The sequence below is a fragment of the Haliotis rufescens genome, unplaced genomic scaffold (genome assembly GCF_023055435.1).
Source record: "Haliotis rufescens isolate VD_foot unplaced genomic scaffold, xgHalRufe1.0.p SCAF_5, whole genome shotgun sequence".
In the NCBI taxonomy this organism is placed as follows: domain Eukaryota; kingdom Metazoa; phylum Mollusca; class Gastropoda; order Lepetellida; family Haliotidae; genus Haliotis; species Haliotis rufescens.
Window position 1 is genome coordinate 43,202,468 of NW_025964223.1, and position 20,720 is coordinate 43,223,187.

General features: G+C 41.1%; 1 protein-coding gene across 2 annotated transcripts in view; it reads right to left on the reverse strand.

Moving 5' to 3' along the window:
• The window catches only part of LOC124140035 (adhesion G protein-coupled receptor B1-like), a 57,738-nt gene that overhangs the window by 32,507 nt on the left and 4,511 nt on the right, over positions 1-20,720 (reverse strand). Inside the window, exons 2-10 of one of the 2 annotated variants that reach the window (XM_046507375.2) lie at positions 20,616-20,693; positions 10,404-10,502; positions 9,086-9,196; positions 7,039-7,143; positions 5,400-5,489; positions 5,115-5,198; positions 4,623-4,751; positions 2,588-2,827; positions 505-720 (exon numbers count right to left, since the gene is read on the reverse strand). In XM_046507375.2, the coding sequence (XP_046363331.2) occupies positions 505-720; positions 2,588-2,827; positions 4,623-4,751; positions 5,115-5,198; positions 5,400-5,489; positions 7,039-7,143; positions 9,086-9,196; positions 10,404-10,502; positions 20,616-20,682 (1,141 nt within the window). In that variant the 5' untranslated portion in view covers positions 20,683-20,693. The remainder of the gene's footprint in view (positions 1-504; positions 721-2,587; positions 2,828-4,622; positions 4,752-5,114; positions 5,199-5,399; positions 5,490-7,038; positions 7,144-9,085; positions 9,197-10,403; positions 10,503-20,615; positions 20,694-20,720) is intronic. The other variant, XM_048383936.1, reaches the window with a different exon arrangement.

The window sequence follows — 20,720 nt, forward strand, 5'->3', positions numbered from 1 at the left end:
CGTACACGGCTATCCTCGCTTTATCTGTTTTGATTCGACACACCCGAAAGTATTTGTCATTGAGAACCAATCACGAGATTTAGTACACAGTTACGTTTTACTATTGGGTCATACTAATGAAGAAAAATGATGTTTCGATGCTGTCAAAAAACTAATTTATTCCAGTAAAGAAACTATGTTGTTCTCAGGTTTTCCTCCCAAACAAATTGTTCGCTGGCCATGATTGATCAGGGAAAAACAAATTATATTGAACGGCTCCTCCTTTCACAAAATACTATTGTGTGTTTTAAGCAGATCAAAGCATATCAGTGTGTATTATTATAATTGTCTCGTATAAAGTGATATAGGTACACCGTGGGTCACATGTTGTATCTAAGGAATATGTATCCTCTCTATTCGACTCTAACAACTCCTACGGCGTGGACGTTCTTATCCATGCAATATTCATAAGCTGCTATTCACATGCCAATTAACGCAAAACATATGCACATATGAAACACTAACCTGTGATGACTACATCTGCCTGGCACCAGACCAGACTCCCCGGGACCGTCTTCACAGCAGGTGCGTTGTTAACCTGGCAGGTAAAGTTCCTCTGATCACCTTCCTGCAGGGACAAAGTAGACGGTGACAGCGTCACAGCCGGGACTTTATACACCAGGAGAGATACAGATATGGCCTTTGAAGACTGCCCTGTCGTTGCCTTGCAGGAGTAATTGCCTGAAAATAATTAAAAGCAAACTGTTTGTTTGTCGAGATACATGTTGTTGAGTATATCGATGTATGACCTTTCAAACAGCTCTAAACAGCACCATGTAAGTGGCATTTCCATAAACGAGCGTGTTCCATCTGGATGACAGGTTATCTCCCTTTGTCTTATGTTTAACATCAAACTTATATGACACTAGTTTGCGAGGTAAGGCCAAATGGGGTGCAATGTTGAGTTCAAGATTATTGCATTTATATTGCCCATTTTAACCCCCATGAGATACCATGCCGAAATTTTGACGTGAATACCGCACTCAGACAGAGTATACTGAGTCCCAGCCGACCAGTACTTGTTTATATCCCCTTAATGTCGATACCCTTGATGAGCGTCAGGAAGGGTAACAAGGATCATATTATAACGTCTGTTGATCTGACGCAGCCGAAGATCGACACTCCAACCTTCCGTTCTAGGGGTAGACGCTCCATCAACTAGACCATGTAGACGTCAATATGACACTTAGTTATAAACCGGTGGAAATTCCTAGAAAGAACTCCATCAAGCGGTTCTTATGGTAAGAGGCGACTGAATGGATCAGTCATCAGTCTCGGTGATTGGTTGATTGCATGTCATCTTACTTGGGGTACCTGAAAAGATCTGAGCCTAACTAGGATAGAATGCGTTGATGGGGTTGGTTACTATTTATTAACACATAATCCCATCTGAGATCCACAAACTTCAGCAAATGATGCTGAAGTGCCCGGATCCCATTGATGTAGAAGGCTTCTTCGTGGCGGTAAAAAAACCTTCTCCACTGCAGAAATAGTGTCATCATCATTTGCATAATGCTTTTAGACAGTTCTATCTGAAAGCTTGGGAAGAGGTAGAAATCTGACGGTGCCAAATTTGGTGATTACAGAGGATGATGTATAAGTTCAAAGCCACAATCATGTGCATTGTCCTCTGGGGAACTACACAACTTGATTGAATTTGTCAGGGTGTTTAGCCTTGGTATTCTCACGCAGTTGCATAAGCTGATCAGCATTACATTGGACATTAATGGTCTGACTTTTCTGCAGGTACTCCATCAGGGTTTGTAGGATCACTATGCCAGCTAACGGAACAAACTTTGTTTTTCCCTGCTTGTCTGGCCGATAGTGGTGAACCAAAGACTCATAATTACAAATCGAACAACAAAAGCAGCTGGGCCTGTATCAAAACGACGTAGATTTACACGAAGGATGATGAAGATGGGGCGTTTCTAATCAGGAGTCAGAATACTTGGACGACAACGTGCTGAAATCTTTGTCATACCCTGTTCCTTGAAAAGAATGTTCTCAACTCTCTCATGAGAGATGCCTACTGTATTAGCTATGAGAGGCATAGTGAGTCGTCGATCATCATTAATCATATCATGTCTTCAAGGTCGTCCTGATTTTAGATCATCTTCAAGGCTCTCTCTTTCCATTTTGAACCCCGCTGCCAACCTCTTAACAATGACAAGGGAAAAAACATCATCCTTAAAGTTTAGAACGTTTAGGCTACCCCTCGCATCCAAATTTCATTGATCGATGCTCATAATGCCAATCACTAGTTTAGACTCGATTATTCACAGACTTTCGTAATGGAGCTGGAATATTGCTCAGTCCGGTGTTAAATAACAAACAAATTAAACAATAACTACATGAATACCTATATCGAAAGAATGCAGGTGGAGGTTTGAGTGAACAATTCATGAAAACATTTTATGCCACAAGAGCAACTGTTGAATTGTTAGTGGCGAGATGGAGCGATTGAGGAAAAATTCAAACAATCAATCAGATTTTTAATACGTAATTTAGATGTACAGGCTGTTTAATTCAACATCACACTGTTTCTTACCTCTATCACGGCGCAAGACAGGAGTAAATTGGAACTTGACAGAGAACAATGCAGGGTTCCTGCGCTGACGTCCAGTTTCATAGGAAATTCGGTCAGACTTAGACATCTCAGTTCCTTTTCTCGAGCAAGAGACAGAGAGGTTTGCAAAAGTGTTACTTCTGAAATCACAATGGACTGCTACCGTTGTTTTGGCATGGATATATGTCCCATCCGTCTGATTACACTGTCCCTCTACAATCACTGAAACGAAACAAGTCAACACGTTTTGGTTTTAAACATTCACTAATAGTGACTTGAAGCCCATTTCTTAATGTCGGTCGGCGTTCTAAAGCTGGCGTACAAGACGACTCACTCCATTGGTGACTTTTGTGTTTGTCCGGAAACATTTCTATGATATGTTTTGTTCTCCACCGAGATCATACCACATACTTCAAGCCACAAGTAAGATCGACTTTAAGTGGGAAACAGATACATGGTATAGATACCAAATTGGACATTAATTACACTGCATATCGTTTTCTGACATCACAAAGACGGTGTTTGGCTGGTAGAGATGTATCAGAGTGGAATGACAAATGTGAAATACAGAAACTGTGTGTTTGTGAATTAGAGACCACTGTACGTGTGAATTACAGAAACTGTACGTGTGAATAACAGAAACTGTACATGTGAATTAGACCACTGAATGCGTGAATTACAGACCATAGTAGTGTGAATTACAGACCACTGTTCGTGTGAATTACAGAAACTGTACGTGTGAATAACAGAAACTGTACATGTGAATTACAGAAACTGTACATGTGAATTACAGAAACTACATGTGAATTACAGAAACTGTACGATTGAATTCAGACCTCTGTACGTTTGAATTACAGACCAGTGTACGTGTGAATTACAGAAACTGTACTGTGAATTACAGAAACTGTACGTGTGAATTAGGCCACTGAATGCGTGAATTACAGACCATAGTAGTGTGAATTACAGACCTCTGTTCGTGTGAATTACAGACCACTGTTCGTGTGAATTACAGAAACTGTACGTGTGAATTACAGAAACTGTACATGTGAATTAGACCACTGAATGCGTGAATTACAGACCATAGTAGTGTGAATTACAGACCTCTGTTCGTGTGAATTACAGACCACTGTTCGTGTGAATAACAGAAACTGTACGTGTGAATTACAGAAACTGTACATGTGAATTAGACCACTGAATGCGTGAATTACAGACCATAGTAGTGTGAATTACAGACCTCTGTTCGTGTGAATTACAGACCACTGTTCGTGTGAATTACAGAAACTGTACGTGTGAATTACAGAAACTGTACATGTGAATTACAGAAACTGTACATGTGAATTACAGAAACTACATGTGAATTACAGAAACTGTACGATTGAATTCAGACCTCTGTACGTTTGAATTACAGACCAGTGTACGTGTGAATTACAGAAACTGTACTGTGAATTACAGAAACTGTACGTGTGAATTAGGCCACTGAATGCGTGAATTACAGACCATAGTAGTGTGAATTACAGACCTCTGTTCGTGTGAATTACAGACCACTGTTCGTGTGAATAACAGAAACTGTACGTGTGAATTACAGAAACTGTACATGTGAATTAGACCACTGAATGCGTGAATTACAGACCATAGTAGTGTGAATTACAGACCTCTGTTCGTGTGAATTACAGACCACTGTTCGTGTGAATTACAGAAACTGTACGTGTGAATTACAGAAACTGTACATGTGAATTACAGAAACTGTACATGTGAATTACAGAAACTGTACGATTGAATTCAGACCTCTGTACGTTTGAATTACAGACCAGTGTACGTGTGTACATTTGATGAAGCAAATACCTTGTCACAGATTTTGACTCTATGATTATCACATTATTATTGGGGAGTGAACTGAGGTAAATACTGCCCAGTATCTATAACACCGCGACTAGACCAAGAACACCCCCGAAAGCTTATTCACGAAAAACAACCGTACATAAGTTTTGAAATATCAATCTTTGACCTATGTTATTACCAGAGGGTTGGTCCACTGTACTAGATGCAGTTGATGGAGTCGCAGTTGCTGTAGATGTACTAGATGCAGTTGATGGAGTCGCAGTTGCTGTAGATGTACTAGATGCAGTTGGAGTTTCTGTACTTGAATCTGACAAAAAGACAGAATACACAATTAGCATCCCTGTTCCAAGGAAACAAGAGATATGTGATGTATTAAAGTGACTCGTTTAAGATACAAGGTTAATGGTCATGTTACTGGTTGATGACTTTGAATTGCAGGTTACTATACGAGCAGATGAAGAGGATGTAGTCCCGGTATTTGCAGCTGAAGCTATTACATGGCTTACTACCTACTTGTGTAATGTATTGTTAACAAACTAACAAACTAATTTAAGGGAGCGAGTGAGTGAGTGAGTGAGTGAGTGAGTTAGTGAGGGAGTGAGGGAGTGAGTGAGTGAGTGAGTGAGTGAGTGAGTGAGTGAGGGAGGGAGGGAGCGACCGACCGACTTACCGGATCCGGTGATCAGGTTCGGTGACTTGGATGAATCTATGTCGACGTTGCCCGACCCCTGATCAACCAACCAGTCACCTGAAACTGTTATCCGACAAGTAGTGTAGATATTGTGGATGTACTCTCTGTGTTTTGAGTTATTTGGAGTTTGTTTCCTTTCTTATTACATACTTTTACACGTTTTGTGAATCAAAAACCTTGTCACGGATTATGACACTAAGGTTATTATTATGTCACAAATCACTAAAACCAACTCTAAAGCAAGTGTCGGTGTTATGTTATTACCAGAGAGTTGGTCCACTGAACTAGAAGCAGTTGACGGAGTCGCAGTTGCTGTAGATGTAGAGGGAGGTGCTTCTTTTGCAGTACTTGCAACTGGCACAGAAAGAATACGCACTTAACACACTTTCTCTTTGGAAATAAGAGATCTAGCATGTATACCAATCATTCGCTCAAGATAAAAAGATTATTTGCCATGTTAATGGTTCATGAACAACAGACAAAAATTAGAACACTGTACGCGTGAATTACAGACCACTGTAGTGTGAATTACAGACCACTGTACGTGTGAAGTGCAGACCACTGTACGCGTGAATTTCAGAAGCTGTACGTGCAATCTCGCTTAAAATCAGATCTTAATTCTCGCTACCGCTAAACAAAGATCTAAGGACATCCCATCACTGGTCACGTCAGAACGACCTTGCGCGAACTTTGACCGACCAATGAAATGACCAATCAGAAGGCAGCTTTCTCGTGCTTTACGGCACTAATTTCAAATTGGCGACTACGCTTCGAAACATATTTTGACAAATTCTCGATTATAAATTTGAAACCTGAACAAAAGAACATTCTGGAATGGCTAATAGATGGTCTAGAGTGTATGGATTCAGTCGTTAAACCCGTAACTATCGTTCGGAATACCACCTGTTAAAGTTTTCGAGGTTAGATGATTAGAAATCACATTCCGACAGTCACTTTCATAATCTGGTAAGCGACGCTCTGATTGGTCTGATGAAAGGTCCTTCTGACGTGATCCCTAATGGGATGTCCTCAGATCTTTGTTTTGCGGTAGCGAGAACTGAGGTCTGATTTTAATGAGATTGCTGTACGTGTGAATTATAGAACACAGTACACGTGAATGATAAAACCCTGTAATTATGTGGCCTTGTGTGTGCGCCGTTGACTTGGAGACAGCCCAGATTCGCCTTCATGGATATAAATGTGATACAAAATCCGTTAATTCATAGTGACAAACATTGCATTCAGTGGGAATTGAGAAACATACAGACAGAGAACGATGACGAATCAATTGTTCCTCAGCTTTCATCACTACATGGGTATTGGCTGTGTTTTTAAAAGAGATCTAATAATAATAATAATAATAATAATAATCGTCCAGTTATAAGCATGTTCTAAGCGTTACCCCGGTCAATGGATCAGTGTACATTCAACAATCATTTTCAGCTCCCTATGGAGTATACAACACAAGTCGCCCGAAGGTCAACAACCACATTGCCATCCCATCCTACCGGGTACCCATTCACTGCTGGGTGAACAGAGGCACAATTCGAACAAAGTTACTTCTCCAAGGAGACGCCACATGTGTTATCTGTGCTTCAAAGTCAGAATCAGCATTAGAAACTATCAGGAGCCAAGCCATGACCCGGTACCCCATCCAAGGACTCTACGCGACCGACGCTGCTTCACTTCGCCTTATTTCTGACCTGTGCGCTGTACATGGGACCACGTGCCACCACAGATGTGAATGTTGTTGTCTCAATCGCATCGGTTTAAGGGTGATCTCAACGCTAAGTCAAGGTTGGCATTATGCGCAACGTCCCAGCAAGTCACCGAGCCTGACAACCCATATAACAAAGACGCCTCTTACGACAAGCATCGGTTGATGGGAGCCATTGGTACCTACCGTCGCAGTTCAACTCATCACTCCCGTCCCCGCAGTCATCAAAACCATCGCACACCTCATCGGCAGGAACAAGACGCGAATTCTGGCACCCAAACATACACGTGCCTAGAAATATATTTAATGGGTTCACAAGTGAGTAACAATAATTATTACACATATAGATACGCCAACAGACGGCACTCTATTTCCTCAATCGATATTTCGAAAGCAAACATAAGTGGCATATCAAAGAAGTATGTTCGTCGATGTTTGTTCGTTACTAAACGTTTTCACTGTGTAATACTGCCTAAAAGAAAATTCAAATATTACAAGTAACATGTGTCAAAAGCAGTTTATAAAATGTTTTTAGATAAATAATATCTTTTGCTTGTTGTTAAACGCCACACTCAGCAATATCCCAGCTATATGAGGGCGGTCTGTAAATAATCGAGTCTGGACCAGGCAATCCAGTGATTGATATCATGAGCATCGATCCACGCAATTGTGATACGATGACATGCATCAACCAAGACAGCGAGCCTGACCACCCGACCCCGTTAGTCGCATCGACACTCGTGTACCACCAGACTGAAAGCAACGAATGTTGTGACGTCACGACTGACCCTGCTCAAGATCTGAGTTACCATAATTATAAGTCGCTCACAAGATCAATCGTATGTCTATAAACAAGTCTATGCACGGATCATAAGTATCATGGGCTCGAACTTGATACGCTGCGCGCTCGTTGTTCTTGTTTGAAACTGTCAAGGTACCTATCCAGTATTTGTTTTTCATCTACCCTGATGGAACATGGAAATTTGCCCAAAACGTTAAAGTTAACCTTCAGGTATACCCATGATTTAATATCGTTCAAATAGTGTCAGGTAGTTCCCTTATCTCTTTCATATTTAGGGCCATGGGGTAGCCTAGTGGTTAAAGCGTTCGATCGTCACGCCGAAGACCCGGGTTCGATTCCCGACATGAGTACAATGTGTGAAGCCCATTTCTGGTGTCCCCCGCCGTGTTCTTGCTGGAATATTGCTAAAAGCGGCGTAAAATCAAACTCACACTCACTCACTTTCATATTCAGATCTTTGCATAAAGACTGAAGCTAAAGTATCCATAATGCTGTATGACAAGTATTCCAGGAGCTGCAGCCTTACATTTCACAACTTTTGAAGTACAATCGAGCGTGCTCTTTCTGCGAACATTCCCAAGAGCGCCATGCGAAAACATTAGTAAGGCTTTTAAAATGGTCTATGGTAGACAAGTAGAGGACATTCCCAAATTTGACGCATCGCTGACCAAAAGGATATCCGATTTAATTCCCTATTTGTTCTTGTACCATGTTACCCCGTTTGTTCTGAACTTTGCTTGCCTTCGCATGTGTTTGTGACTTGTGCCACCGGTGGGGCACGATACGCTCACCTTTTCGTGAACACTGATATCATCACTAGCTTATATTGATTCACAAAAAGATGCTTATGATTTGATCGGAATCGTATAACGTATGAGGAGGTGTGTGTCGCTTTTACTTATCCTTCATTTATGACATCAGTCACTTTCTCATTACATTGGAGAATAGTTTAAAGCATATATAGAGTTTCCGTGCAATATGAGCTACCAGGAACAATCACTATCACCAGTTTGTATTGGTTGAATGACAGAACTCGTCATAAAGTCTTTGATCAAACTGAAAGCTCTTTGGTAGAGCCAGGAAAAAAGGGATATTTTTCAAATACATAACCAAATATAATTCGTAATACGATTATGATTTAATCATTGTGCTCTCAACCACATTACTGAGTAGTACGTCTTGCTCGTTCCATAACAGTCTATTATATAGTCAACTGGCGTCTTGTTATGGAATTGTCAAATATCAAAGTCTTAAAAGGAGGTCCCAGTATATGTTCGTAATCTGTCGTAATTGACACACAAGGGTTTTCTGAACAAATTGCTTTTGTTCGCGACGTCAAAAATACTTGCAACACAGGAACAGGTTTGTTGTGTACAGTAAGTGACAGCTTCTCTCGTGTATATGTCTCTCCATACTGTTTAACATACTTACCACAGATAAGCTCATCACTCCCATCACCACAGTCATCTTTTCCATTGCACGCGAACATCGCTCGAATACAGTTTGAGTTCTGACATTTGAACATGTTCGTGTCACATCCAGCTGGAACAATCACATGTATACAGTGAGTGAGTGAGTGAGTGAGTTGGGTTTAACGCCGCTTTTAACAGTATTCCAGTTATATCGCGACGTGTCAGTTTAATGTGGGAGGAAAGCCCGAAGTGATGCAGGTCTCAGAATACTGGGCCACCCGTGCCCCCCCCCCCCCCCCCCCCCCCCCCCCCACACACACACACACACACACATGTATACAGGACTTAAATCTTATTCCATGGGAGAATGTAAAATTGTTACAAGAGCCCACAGTGAAAATACTACAGTAAACTACTTTTTTAACGAACACGCTTGTAACGAACTGACGGATGTAACGAACTGTTTTTTTGGTCCTGACTATTTGCTGTATATATGCTGTACACGTGCTTATAACGAACTGTGGTTATAACGAACTAGAATTAAAGCTACCTTTGCGTTCGTTATAACCGTAATTTCCAAATTCAAGGATAGTATGGCGTGAAGACCCAGGTTAGTTTTTTTCAACAACCCATGCTTATAATAAGAGGCGACTACCGGGATCGGGTGGTCAGGCCCGCTGACTTGGTTGATGCATGTCATTTGGGTGGATCGATGCAATCGCTGGATTTCTGGTCAAAACTCGATTAGTTACAGACCGCCGTCATTGTTTGAGTATTACTGAGTGTCGCGTTAAACAACAAACAAACACACAAACAAATAGTTCAGCCATATGAAGACAAGAACAAGTTATGGATTCATAAATAAGAAAATATCCAGCAATATTACAGATATATGGCAGTGCTATTATGAACAGACCCGTGACAATCCGGGGTAGAATAGGTCTTCAGCAACCCATGCTTGCCCTGAAAGGCGACCAAAAGGCGACTCGATGACTTGGTTGATGCATGTCATCGTATCTCATCTGCGTGGATTGATGCTCATGATGCCAATCACTGGATTGTCTGCTCCAGATCCGATTATTTACAGACCGCCGTCATATAGCTGGAATATTGCTGAGTGCGGCGTTAAACGACAAACAAACAAAAACCATTATTATGAGCAACATCCCATGCGGACAAGATGCACTGACACGCTGTCATACATACAGAAATATCTGACCACCTGATCCAGTAAGGCACCTCTTTCAAACATCCGCTGCTGGGGACAAAACCTAACTGTTGGACGGCGGTGTTAAACATCTTCTCACTCATTCATGTGTATTTACTTGAATACCTACCACAGTTCTTCTCATCACCCTGGTCATCACAGTCAGGAATCCCGTCGCATAGATAAGTGCTGCTAAAACATCTTGAATCAGAGCACTGGAACTTGGTCACTTCAAACAACAAACAGAAACGTTTAGACAATTTTCGCTCTGGCTTAAAAAGAATGGTGTGCTTGATGTGAAGGTAAGCTCATCTTGGAATGAATGCCAAGAGTGGGTGGAGGACGAACTAAGGGAGCTGTGTGTGTTGGGTTGTTTTTAGATTAGGTAGTTTTGCTTTTAATATTTTATTTGGGGTTTAATTGCGACTAATTAGTCCTGTTTTAATTAGGTATATGCCTAAGGCTTTGAATTTTTGTAATTTATTTTGTGGATTTAGGATTGATTCCAGTGTAAGTGCGGTTTTAAGATTTGGAGTGTTCTGTAGTGTTGGGTAGTGTGTGCAGTGAATGAGTACGTGTTCTGGTGTTTCTTATTGTTTGCAATGTGGGCAGTTGTGTGTAGATTAGCTATTTTACGGTGATTATTTAGTTTGGTGTGGCCAATTTGTAGTTTAGTCATTATTCTGTCGATTTTTTTGGATTGGTGTAGTATTTTTGGCTTAGTTAGGTTTTTTTGAGTACTTTCCTGGTTTGGCTATTTGAGTTTTGGTGAATGAGGGACATTGTACAGAATATAAATAGTAGGTGGGGGATTAACAGAAGATTAACAGTAACAACAATTGCTTACATGAGTGGGATAACATGAGTGAGTGTTGACAACAGAAGGATAATAGGTCACAACACGATGGACATAAGTGGTCAGAGATGTCTTTGCTGGGATATGGCCTTGATTTTGCGATGATGGCGAATTCGTTTCGTGATGAGGCGTGGGGAGGCGGTTCACCCTCACCAAACGAGCCATCAACCTTTCTTCGGCTGACCCCAAACCTGATATCGAACACCTCCGCCAAGTCTTCACCCACCTCAACAATTATCCATCTAATCTCGTCGACAAAGTCATCTCCTCTGTACTCCATCCCACACCCAGACCTGCCACCCTTAAACCCGAATCAGCGCCCTTCCGCATCGCCCTCCCAGGAAAAGCCTCCCACATCACCAGCCGCCTCCACAAACAGCAAGCCAATATTGACACCCACTTCACCAGATCCAACACCCTGCTTAGAGCCAACGGCAGGAACACAACCAAACCCCAAGAGCCTAAAGGTGTATTTTACAAAATTGACTGCAACTGTGGACAATCTTACGTAGGTGAAACATCCCGCCCCATCAACACCAGAATCAAAGAGCACAAAACCCCAACCATTAAATCAGACAGTAAATCAGCCATCTCGGACCATATGAACAACTGTCCTAATCACAACAACAACTGGGACAACGTCCAAATCCTCTCCAACAACCTCCATGATTTCACTAAAAGAAAACTAACAGAAGCAGTCCACATTCGCCTCCACAAGCCATCAATCAACAGAGATCAAGGCTATTTCATCCCACTCGCCTACTATGAACTCATCCAGCAATAATCACTTATCCTGTTTAATTGGCTTCATGTCACATTGGCTTCCACCAATGTATTCTCTGTCGATCGTGTTGTGACCTATTATCCTTCTGTTGTCAACACTTACTCATGTTATTCCACCCATGTATGCAATTGTTGTTACTGTTAATCCTCCACGTACTATATACATTCTGTACAATGTTCCTCATTCATTGGAAGAACTACTCCACGTCCTACAAAATAGGGAAAAGGGCACAGCCCCAGTCTTAGACCTTACTTCATACCAGATAATTAAACAACTACCACCCAAACTACTCCAAACTCTTCTAAAACTCTATAACCTCATATATCTAAACGGACAGGACCCATCACCTTGGAAACAAGCCCTGGTCTTACCAATCCCAAAACCCAATAAACCAGCTGACCAGGCTAATTCATACAGACCACTCTCCCTAACTTCTAACTTATGCAAAGTAATGGAATCAATGGCACAAAACAGGCTACAACACTACTTAGAACAAAACAACATAATAGATCCAGACCAAAGCGGTTTCACTCCTGGACGCTCAACCTTAGATAGCCTCGCTCGACTAGAGCAGGACATTAAAACAGGCCAACTTAACAAACAATATACTACAGGCATCTTTCTAGACTTCTCCAAAGCATTCGACATGGTTGGCATAACGGGCTAATACAAAAACTACAAAAATAGGTCTTAAAGGTCAAATAATTAACTACATCCAAAGTTTCCTAACAAACCGCAAAATCACCGTTGGCATAGACCAAACGCTATCGGACCAATGTCCCCTAGAAAATGGCACTCCCCAGGGCAGCATCCTAAGCCCAACACTCTTCAATATTATGATTAACGATCTATTCGAGGGACTATCCCCCAAAGTAAACACATCAAAATTCGCCCTAAAAACACCCCCCTCTCGCTCTATATATCACTAATTAGGTCCAAACTAGACTATGACAGTGCCATTTACGACACCCTAAACAATTCTCTCATTAAAAAACTGGACTCAATCTAGTATCAGGCCCTAAAACTAATCACACGAACTCAACATGGCACCTCCTCCACCTCACTCCAGGCCTTAACAGGAGAAATGCCACTTAAACTACGTAGGGAACATCTTACCCTAAACTTCTGGGCCGCGTCCAAATCAAACTCTCTAATCGAAAACTTAATAAAAAACAATATTAGCCCTAGAAACCAAGCCCAAGCCCGGAAAAATCCACTACTTACTCCAATTTCCCAAAGAATAATCAATTACCTAAATGAACACAAAATAAATCTTAAACAAAACAATAAATCATGCAATATCTTCATTCCGAGACTTAAAATACCAAAAATAGACACAACACTAGCCGATACACTAAATAAACAGACCGATCCTAACATCGCTAAAACCACCACACTAGCATACATACACGAAAATTGGCCAAATTGCTGTCACATATACACGGACGGATCCTCAGATCCGATCTCAAAACACACAGGTTTCGGAGTCCACATCGCACAACCAACCAAAAACACCCAATCTTACCGACTCCCAAACAACCAATCCATATTCACGGCCGAACTCATGGGCATGGCCTCAGCACTACACAATCAGCAATCTAAAAAACACCAAAAAATCCTCATCCTAACCGACACCATCAGTGGACTACAAGCCCTCATAAATAAAAACACTAAAAACCGCCCAAACTAATAAATCAAATACTCAAAAGCTCAAACAACTTAACTAAGGCAGGTAAACAAATAGAGTTCATTTGGATCCCCGCCCACGTAGGAATCTTTGGAAATGAAAACGTAGATAAAGCAACTAAATTATCCCTTAAACTTCCAGAAATAAGCTTAAACTTACCCAGCTCAAAATCAGAAATCAAAAGTGTCACTAAACAAAAAATCAACAAAAAATGGCAAAATATATACCAAAACTCAAATAGCCAAATCAGGAAAGTACTCAATAAAACTAAACCAAAAATACTACACCATCCAAAAGAATCGACAGAATAATTACTAAACTACAAACAGGCCACACCAAACTAAATAATCACCGTAAAATAGCTAATCTACGCACAACAGGAAACTGCCCACATTGCAAACAACAAGAAACACCAGAACACGTACTCATTCATTGCGCACACTACCAAACACACCGAACAAAACTACAGGCCTCCCTAAATCTTTAAACCGCACTTACACTAGAATCAATCCTAAATCCACAAAATAAATTACAAAAATTCAAAACCTTAGGCATATACCTAATTAAAACAGGTCTAATTAGTCGCATTTAAACCCAAATAAAATATTAAAATCAAAACTTCCTAATATAACAACCACCCAACACACACAGCTCCCTTAGTTCGTCCTCCACCCACTCTTGGCATTCATTCCAAATCTCAAAATTTCGAAATTACTATATAAGTAACCCCTAAAGCCCCCCTCCTGGGTTGCACAAACTCACTTTCCCCCTTTTCGGAATCACATTAAATGGCCTGGCCGGGCCCGTGTGCGATAACGCTTGCAGTCGGAAAGCTCATGTTAAATCTCCAATATAAGTAATTAAGTAAGTCCTCAATCAGCAAGAAAAAAAGGAAAAAAAAAGAAAAAAGCATTAAATAAAGCCAAGCGGGACATATCCTAACTCCCATTGGTCAGAAAGCTCAGAAACTCCACTAAACAACTCATAAGAACAGCCAAAAGAAAACATCGGGAAACTTTCACTAACACTTTGAAAATGGGGAAACAAAACAGTAAAATTCTATGGAAAAGACTTAAGGCAATTAAAGGCAACTCAAAAACCTTTACAGCCCCCACTTTTCCAAATCTTAATACAGACAAAGAAAAGGCTAATGCCATGGCTGCTCACTTTTCGGCAACCAGCAGCTCCACCAACCACACCCCAAACATGCAAAACAAAATAAAAAATCACCCTACATATACACAAAGATCACCCCTCACCCATCTGTCATTCAACAAAATAATCAACATCCACGAACTCCAAACAGCAATTAAAAACAAAAATACAGCCCAAGCCACAGGCCCAGACCAAATCAGCTACATCATACTTAACCACCTCCCTATCAAAATTCTAAATTTACTCCTACAACTATTTAACCTGATTTGGATCCCCGGCACTATACCACAGACATGGAAATCAGCCCTAGTGGTACCGGTTCTCAAACCAGGGAAATTTCCCCCGAGAACCGGATTCCTATCGGCCCATCTCTCTAACTTCCCATATCTGCAAAGTCATGGAATCCATCATTAATAATAGACTAAAATTCCAAATTACCTCTCAAAACCTCCTTAACGAGGACCAGAGTGGCTTTATGTCAAGTCGCCAAACTTTAGACCATATTTTACATTTGGAACATGACGTAAAAACAGCACTTGCCCAGAAACAATACACTTTGGTCATTTTCATCGATTTTAGTAAAGCTTTTGACATGGTCTGGTATAATGGCCTTATTCAAAAACTTAAAGATAAAGTTATAGATGGTAGAATTCTAAATTTCATCCACTCTTTTCTAACCGACAGAAATATAACAGTAAAGTCAAATCAAACTCTATCCGACCCTTACCAATTAGAAAATGGCACCCCACAGGGAAGCATCATATCCCCAACTCTCTTCAACTTCATGATTGACGACATATTTCCACCAATAACAAATAAGATTAACACTCCAAAATTTGCTGATGACATTTTCTTTAGGACGTCGTCAACATCACTAAAAGAAATACAAAAAAGAATCCAACCCCTATTAAGAGATCTAGAATACTGTGCATCCCAGTGGGGATTCAAAATTAATACACAATAAACCATCGGCTTACTATTCAAAAACAGACATATGCCAAATTACACACCAAACCTACCCTTAACAATGAAATTATTACATTGAAAATAGAAGCAAAATTCCCGGGAATCACCTTTGACCAACAACTGACATGCCCCCCTTGGTCAGCTCTTGGTCAGACTTAATTCTAACGAGAGCCATCATCGGCTCTGATTGGGGTGCCGACAAACAAACATTACTCAATATATACAAAACGCTCATTTTACCTAAAATAGACTATGCTGCTCCGGTCCTCCACTCCATCACAGAAAACCTAGTTAAAAACTAAATTCCATACAATATAAAGCCCTCAAAATAACCCTGGGGACCAGAAGCGGTACCTCAGTCAACACACTTCAACTCATATCCGGCACCACATCAATACAGCTAAGACGCAATCAAATCATACTCAATTACTTGGCTGGGGCCCAACACAACCCAATCTTCAAACAAATTACAGATTCATACACAAACCTTAGACCTGCTACACTAAAAAAATTCAAAAACAATCACAACTTAGCTCCCTACCTAACTCAACTACATAAACTCATCAAAACCCACAAACTTGAAAACATCAAACACACCCCACCATCACACATTTACATAAATGACAAATCCCCACCTGAAATAGATCTAACTTTACACAAAACATTCACAAATCAACCCGATATCACAAACACAGATAAAACAACAATCACCAACAATTATATACAACAAACCTGGCCAAATCAGACACACATCTATACTGATGCCTCTCAATCAAACAGGGGGCACGGGTGACCCAGTCGTCTGAGGCGCCGCGGTTCGCTGTGCAGAGTTGCGTCCCTTGGGAACGCTAGAAATCTATGATTGTGGGTTCGAATCCCGGTTCGCCCCGATTATGTTTCTAGGTTTGTCAGCACCATACCCGTGCTCTGGGTTTTCACCGAAGTGGTAAACGTCCGAGACCTGCATCACTTCGGGCTTTCCTCCCACATTAAGCTGACACGCCGCGATATAACTTGAATACTGTTAAAAGCGGCGTTAAACCCACTCACTCAGTCACTCTCAATCAAACAACAGGACTAGGCATCCAAATCACCCAACCATTACCAATCACCACTAAGGTCCACTATACAAACTTCACACATACTACTACAGCAGAACTCCTAACCATCCAATATGTATATCACCATATCAAACTATCAAAAGACAACAAATTCTTAATCATATCTGATTCTTTAGGCTCCATAACCCAAATCCAGAACAAAAAGTCAAAATCGTGCCAAGACATCATAAACAACATTATTGACATACACATCATCGTTTCAGCAACAAACAAAACAATAACACAAATATGGGTACTTGCCCACACCGGCATACATGGAAACCAACTTGCAGACACAGCAGCCAAATTAGCAACTACACAACCCTCTCCATCCATACATTTCACCACCAGCAAAGTCGAAACTATATATATCACTTATCAGAAGAAGCATTAAAAAACCAAAAATTCCAAATAAATATTCAAAATTGTAAATCCACATGGATAAAATCTCTTTTTATTAAACCAGTCACTAAATGCCGCAACTTCACTAAGTCTATTCTTTCGGCTAAAATCATAAACAGAATGCTAAGTGACCAATTTAATTTAAACGAAAAACTATACAATCAAAACAGACACCCACACCCTAACTGCACTCGCTGTCATATCCCAGAAAATCTAGACCACATACTCAACCACTGCCCACAATACAAACAACAACAGACGGAATTATACAACTCCCTTCCCCCACAATACAAAAACAACACAACACTACTACTGCAACCCTCCAACGACATATCAAAGTACTAGTATCTAGGCAAGTTCCTAAAAACAACAAACCTTATCAACAAACTTTAGATCAGTCCCAACAAATTACCAGCCAAAAGCTCTAACCATTAAAACTGCAACTTTCACTTTAGGATCGGGATCGAAATTCCAAGCGCGGATTGTCTTCTCCGACGTCCGCGCGAAAAATTCGTCCATATCCAGCCTACCAAATAGAATATTCATTTAACCAGCAGACAGCGTCCATTCGACCCCGCCACGCGCCTCCCTCCCCCCTCCCCGCATAAGCCCAACGTTAACTAGAGTAGGTTTCCCTGTTATTCCCTTTTCCTTTTTAATAAACTACGACTTATTTCCTAAATATACATCAGCCTAACTGATCTAAATTTTATTAGTAGTGCCATCCCCTCATTACCCTTATCTTACACTAGGTTTCCTTGCAGTTCTCACCTTCCACTAAGCTCTCTTATCCCATTCAACCCCCTTTACTATTTTCTTTTCTACCTTTACCCCCTTATTTAAATTTTTTTGAGGAAGCCGATTACTCGTTATTCCCAACTATTCATTTTATTTTTTAACCCGTCTGGCCCCGACTGCGAAATAGCCTACGTCTGAAGCGGTCGTAAAATCACTAAAATCTCTCTCTCTCATTCAGTCTTGCTTGATGACGGTATAAGGATCTATATCGTATTACAGTATTACAGAAGTTGTTATCCATAAAAGTGTGTCTACCTTGTCATCCGCCAAGTTCTAAGTAATGCCTATCAAACAATATAAACCAAGTTGGAGCATCTTCAAAAAGAAGTCATGCACGTGTTGAAGAACGATATCATAGAACCACGTGGCAGTCACGGTGCTTCCTGGCACCGAACCTTGACAACACCTATCCATGTTGTGTACCGGGGGAGAACTTGATTCAAATAAAACTGTTTTCTATATAAAAAAAATGTAGGGTAAGGGTGTGTGTGTGTGTGTGGGGGGGGGGGGGGGGGGGGGGGGGACTGCCCTCCCTGCCCCCCGGCTGGCTACGGCATTGATTTATGACAGTATTGACAAAATTGGTTGGGCAAAGTTTGTGGATAGAATTGACCTTTTGAAGGGACATTATCGGATTCCACTTAATGAGCGTGCAAAGAAGATTTCTGCTATTGCAACACCAGATGAACTTTATCAGTATAAAGTATTTGTCATTTGGGTTATTTGGCTTACAAAGTGCGCCTTATCAATGATGTCACTTCGGTCTTCGAATGTACACAGACTTACATTAACTTTCTCTGACTTTCTGTGGAACAGGGCAATCATTTAAAGAGGATCTATTGTTTCTTTGCCAGCCAAGCATAGGCAAAATGTGCTGTAAATATTGTGTGAATCTGCACAGGCACATGTTGTGTTCTTAAGTCACATATTCTATCAAGGTTAAAGTTGGATTCTATCCACAAATATAAATTGCTCCGGACAATTCTTTGAAAAAAAATCAGACTGTTGAAAAAAGAGAAATTGACTGCCACAATCCTTTCAGTGGTGCAAGGTGGGGTGTTTTTTTAATTGAAGTAGTCACTGATCCGCTAGCTTTTCTTCACAGAATTAAACAAACAATTCAGAGAAAGATTAGGTAACCCGTTGTGTTTGTCTTTGCAAGATTTTTTTTCCTCAAGATCAAACATAGCAGGGCCAAAAACAATATAAAAGCAGATACACTTGCTAGAGTCAGTTGACTGGATCGGTACATACATACAGTTTTGCAAATTATTGCATGTATCATAGAAACATGTATTTTATATTCATTTAACATATTAAAGAAAGTGTCCAAAATGGGGCGCTCATAAAATGTTTAGTGTGTTGGTGGCCCAGTGAGAGGTGAGGTGAGGTGAAATTGGGTTTAACGTCGCGTCCAAGATTGTTGCACTTATAAAGCGACGTGCATGTACGTGTGTGTGTTTGTGTGGCTGCTTGTACTAGTCCGGACTGATGCCGATTTATAGTGCTAGCTCACTGAGATACCATGCCGCAGTTTAACATGAATACTCCACTCAGACACAGTATACTGACGTCGAGCCGACCAGTCCTTGTTTTTAACCCTTTCATGCCGAGCGCCAGACAGGGTAACAACAAGTAACTTTTAACGTCTTTTGGGATGACGCGGTCGGGGATCGAACCCCGGACCTTCCGCTCTCCGGGCGGACGCTCTACCACTAGACCACGGAGGCAGTCTGGCCCAGTGAGACACTACATGTACATTGGCATGTCGTAAATTAGAGTGACCTTCCTTAAGGTCTACAGTCCAAACTCCGCCCCAGTGCTTGACATCAGAGGTGCCCTTCTAGCATAGTGAGCGAGTTGGGTTAACGCCGCTTTTAACAGTATTCCAGTTATATTGCGGCGTGTCAGCTTAATGTGGGAGGAAAGCCCGAAGTGATGCAGGTCTCAGACGTTTACCACTTCGGTGAAACCCACGAGCACGGGTATGGTGCTGACAAACCTAGAAACATAATCGGGGCGAACCGGGATTCGAACCCACAACCACAGGGTACTGGCGTGTCCAAGGGACGCAACTCTGCACAGCGAATCGCGGTGCCTTAGACGTCTGGGCCACCCGTGCCTCATTCTGGTAAAGAGTGCTCCGATGTGAAGGGCTTATTATAATCGTGTGGCAGGTGTATTACGAGTTGCGGCATTAGGCAACAAACAACTACATACATTTTTATGGGTTCTACCGATAGAGCAGGACATTGTGGCACTTTTACGAACATCTGATAATCTGAGTATTTACCTCTTACGCCAAATGGAATCAGTATCGGCATATGATGGAGAAATATTATTCTCTGGCGTTGACGTATTTTATTCAAAAACAAAGTGCATGGTAGTCAAATTCAGACAAAACCTTAAAAATAGATATTTGTGTGATTATAAGTCGGGGTTCAAAGACACTCACTCAATCAATTAAATCGCCCGATCCTGGCATCCCGAGCCATCTCGCCTCAAACTGTAAGAATCAGTTGAAAGAGACCAAATCTCTCTCAGAATACCAATGTGGGTAAGAGGAAATATAAGTTTAAGGTAAAACAACTTACGAGACGAGTGAACTGATCCAATAAAACACACAGCGGCGGCCACCAGGTACATGTGAAGGAAACACATGTCAAGCTAACCTGGAAATAAATACAAGTCAGTGAGTG